The 4,426-nt window shown below is 54.7% G+C and overlaps 1 protein-coding gene across 1 annotated transcript; it reads right to left on the bottom strand.

The window, feature by feature from the left end:
- Positions 1-1,520: 1,520 nt before the first annotated feature.
- On the bottom strand, positions 1,521-4,149 carry DEFB132 (defensin beta 132). Its single transcript, NM_001129783.1, has 2 exons — positions 4,092-4,149; positions 1,521-1,750 (listed from the first exon to the last, which is right to left on the bottom strand). Exons 1-2 carry the CDS (start codon positions 4,147-4,149, stop codon positions 1,521-1,523), a joined length of 288 nt encoding a protein of 95 aa, NP_001123255.1.
- Positions 4,150-4,426: the final 277 nt, after the last annotated feature.

Genomic DNA, 4,426 nt, shown 5'->3' with positions numbered 1-4,426 from the left:
CCCGGACAGGGCGGCTGGCCGGGCGGGGGGCTGACCCCCCCACCTCCCTCCCGGACGGGGCGGCTGGCCGGGCAGAGGGGCTCCTCACTTCCCAGAAGGGGCGGCTGGGCAGAGGTGCTCCCCACATCTCAGATGATGGGCGGCCGGGCAGAGACGCTCCTCACTTCCCAGATGTGATGGCGGCCGGGAAGAGGTGCTCCTCACTTCCTAGATGGGATGGCGGCTGGGCAGAGACGCTCCTCACTTTCCAGACTGGGCAGCCAGGCAGAGGGGCTCCTCACATCCCAGACGATGGGCGGTCAGGCGGAGACGCTCCTCACTTCCCAGACGGGGTGGCTGCCAGGCAGAGGCTGCAATCTCGGCACTTAGGGAGGCCAAGGCAGGCGGCTGGGAGGTGGTTGTAGCGAGCCGAGATCACGCCACTGCACTCCAGCCTGGGCGCCATTGAGCACTGAGTTAACGAGACTCCGTCTGCAATCCCGGCACCTCGGGAGGCCGAGGCTGGCGGATCACTCGCGGTTAGGAGCTGGAGACCAGCCCAGCCGACACATCGAAACCCCGTCTCCACCAAAAAAATACGAAAACCAGTCAGGCGTGGCGGCGCACGCCTGCAATCGCAGGCACTCGGCAGGCTGAGGCAGGAGAATCGGGCAGGGAGGTTGCAGTGAGCTGAGATGGCAGCAGCACCGTCCAGCTTCGGCTCGGCATCAGAGGGAGACCGTGGAAAGAGGGGAGAGGGGAGAGGGGAGAGGGGGGAGGGGGGAGGGGGGAGGGGGGAGGGGGGAGGGGAGAGGGGAGAGGGGAGAGGGGGGAGGGGGGAGGGGAGAGGGGAGAGGGGAGAGGGAGCTCTATCTACCCAGATTTCCTTTCAAGAGAACTTGCTTCAAGGGGATAGTTGGTGGACAGCCTCAAGCTGTCATACTTCCAGACCTATGGTAGCAGTCACCCCATGTTCTCCAGGGGCTGTTCTCAGCCAAAGTCTGAACCCCTGGGATATGAGAACCTGGCTATTCCTGCCCTGCGTGAGCTCCTCTGAGGGGCAAGCCTTGCTTTGGGCCTCCCCATCTGTTTGGCTGAGACTTTCTTAGAGCTGCAGTCTTAGTCTCCTTCTATTCAATCCTCCTCTATCCCTCTCTCCTTTGACACGTATCAGGCCAGCGTTGCAGTCTGAAGGCTCTCCCTGCCTGTGGCTGCTCTGTCTCACCTTTGTCCATCAGAGGTGTGTTCTCCCAGTCAATCTTTTGCATGTCCAATTCTGTCTTGACATTTTTCATTTGGAGGACCCAAACTGACAGATCCCCTGTGGACGAATCTGCATGATGATTGTTCTCGTAAGATAGATACAAACTCCAAATTAGTTATTAGATGAATGACAGAATGATAGAAGACAGAAGTTTTGGGGTTGGCTATAGATATCTGCCCCATAAAGAGGAGCCTTGGCTAGTACTCAGCAATGTAGGAGGAATTGGAACTGTGGAAATGATATTTCTCTGAGTTGGCGGAGGCGATAGCAGTGGTTATTATGATGTTACGGTCGTTTGTTGCTTCTTGTCTTTCCTTTGTGTGTTTCTTCTCCTTGATTGCCAATGGTTACCGATGAGCCGTGGTAGGTCAGGCTTCGGCAGGAAGGAGTAGCTGACGCAGCATTTTCTGGAAGCGTTGCACATGAACAATGCTGTCTCCCCCCAGTGGCAATATGTCCTGCAGTATCCTGGGGTGTTACTCACACATTTTGACCCACCTGCACTGGCTGTATGGGAGAGGACAAGACAGAGAAGTCATGGTTAGAAGCAGCAAAGGACGGCTAAAGCGTCAGCGCCAGATGGGAGTGTTTGGCTTTTTGTTCTGAGGTGTATCCTTAGGATGTTGTGCAAATGCGACTTGGGAAAGCCAGTGATGAGGACACAAAAATCTGCCTGGATTGATGGCCTTGGGGAACTCTGTCTGACGAGCTCTTCTTCTTTGCCAGTATCTGCATCTTTGAAGCTTTTTGCTAAATTTGATACTACAGAATAGGATGTATGGGTAAAAACGGGGGTGGGGAGCCTGGTCTTCATGGGTAAAAATGGGGGTGGGGACCAGGTCTTCATGGGTGAAAACAGGGGTGAGGAGCCTGGTCTTCATGGGTGAAAACAGGGGTGAGGAGCCTGGTCTTCATGGGTGAAAACAGGGGTGGAGACCAGGTCTCCATGGGTGAAAACAGGGGTGGGGACCAGGTCTTCATGGGTGAAAACAGGGGTGAGGAGCCTGGTCTTCATGGGTGAAAACAGGGGTGAGGAGCCTGGTCTTCATGGGTGAAAACAGGGGTGGAGACCAGGTCTCCATGGGTGAAAACAGGGGTGGGGACCAGGTCTTCATGGGTGAAAACAGGGGTGAGGAGCCTGGTCTTCATGGGTGAAAACAGGGGTGGGGAGCCTGGTCTTCATGGGTGAAAACGGGGGTGGGGACCAGGTCTTCATGGGTGAAAAGAGGGGTGGGGACCAGGTCTTCATGGGTGAAAACGGGGGTGAGGAGCCTGGTCTTCATGGGTGAAAATGGGGGTGGGGAGCCTGGTCTTCATGGGTGAAAACGGGGGTGGGGAGCCAGGTCTTCATGGGTGAAAACGGGGGTGGGGACCAGGTCTTCATGGGTGAAAACGGGGGTGGGGACCAGGTCTTCATGGGTGAAAACGGGGGTGGGGACCAGGTCTTCATGGGTGAAAACGGGGGTGGGGACCAGGTCTTCATGGGTGAAAACGGGGGTGGGGACCAGGTCTTCATGGGTGAAAACGGGGGTGGGGACCAGGTCTTCATGGGTGAAAACGGGGGTGGGGACCAGGTCTTCATGGGTGAAAACGGGGGTGGGGAGCCTGGTCTTCATGGGTGAAAACGGGGGTGGGGAGCCTGGTCTTCATGGGTGAAAACGGGGGTGGGGAGCCAGGTCTTCATGGGTGAAAACGGGGGTGGGGACCAGGTCTTCATGGGTGAAAACGGGGGTGGGGACCAGGTCTTCATGGGTGAAAACGGGGGTGGGGACCAGGTCTTCATGAGTAAAAACGGGGGTGGGGACCAGGTCTTCATGGGTGAAAATGGGGGTGGGGACCAGGTCTTCATGGGTGAAAACGGGGGTGGGGACCAGGTCTTCATGGGTGAAAACAGGGGTGGGGACCAGGTCTTCATGGTCAGGGAGGAGCTTGGATACTCAAAAGGGAGAAATGGGGCTAGTCTCACTCACTCCACAGGCTCCCTTTTAAGGTGTTTCTACCTTACTTGTTTTCATAGACTCTAAGACTGTAAATATCAGTCAACCTGGGGCAAAGTGGGAGGAGTCAAATCATTCTCCAAAATCATTAAAAAGAAAATAACGGTTGCTAGTGACAGGGCATTTTTGCATTCACCCAGTGCTGCGCACCATTTCACCATCTGGTGAAATCTGTTTGCCTCAGTGCTCTGTGTCTGCCATTGGCTCACAGCAGGGGCCTCTTCGGAGCACCCTCAAGCCTCTTTGGCTTTCTTCACATCCGTTGCCTGGCCCTCCTCTGATCTCTCTCTCTCCCTGCTCTCTGTGTGTCTGTCTCTCTCTCTTTCTGACCCTGCATTATCTCCCAGCCCCAGGGTTTCAGCTGAACCCATTGCTTACCATCCTGTGGGAACTAGCCCTCTAAGAGGTCTGCTTCCATCCCCCACCTGCCAGCTGTCTGTTGAGCATAGGGATGGGAACCTCAATCTCTTCCTTCTAGGCTCAAAATCTCCTTTGAGCTCCAACCCGGGCTGATCTCAATGGATGCACATGGTGATGACAGAAGCCTTCAGTGTGTCTTAGGAGGTTAGATATAAGGAGCTCACATAAAGTGAAAGAAGATATTTTGGTTCAGGTTGAGGGTGACTATCATTTTTGAATAGAAAACAAATTTTTGTAAAGGTTATATAGGGTGGTGTTTGGGTGTGGGATATCAAGGCTAGTGGTGGTTGTTAGGAGATCTCTACCTTAGACTGGAACTCAGTGGGGTGAGCCCTGCCTCCACCCAACCTGGCTCATCTATCACCAGAGCAACCAGATCTGCTAGTGTTCCTCGTTCCCAGTTTTCCTTTCCTCCTATTTATCCAGTTTACCTGGGATCACCTGGGTCAGGAATCCGAGGGCTGCCAAGACCAGGAGCAGGAAGTTCATGGCTGAAGGGGTGGCTTGGGGAGCTGGTGGTGGTTTAATGGAGTTGGGTCCCTCTGTAATGTGCCTGGAGCTACTGCCTTTATAGGATCCACATGATGCCAGGATACTGGGCAGTGAACCAAGGGAGACTTTTCTGTTACCCAGAGCAGTCAGATTAGATCAGAATGTCTACTGGACTGGAGCCTGGATTGATTTATTGAGCGCCTGTGTTCTAGACTGTTAGGAGGGGGAGAGGTAGAGCAAACAGTGCGTCGGTTCCCAGCGTTCATCTCTAAAA

This window comes from Pan troglodytes, chromosome 21 (assembly GCF_028858775.2).
Source record: "Pan troglodytes isolate AG18354 chromosome 21, NHGRI_mPanTro3-v2.0_pri, whole genome shotgun sequence".
In the NCBI taxonomy this organism is placed as follows: domain Eukaryota; kingdom Metazoa; phylum Chordata; class Mammalia; order Primates; family Hominidae; genus Pan; species Pan troglodytes.
Note: the sequence above shows the minus strand (reverse complement) of the source record. Positions and strands in the feature narration are given on the sequence as shown.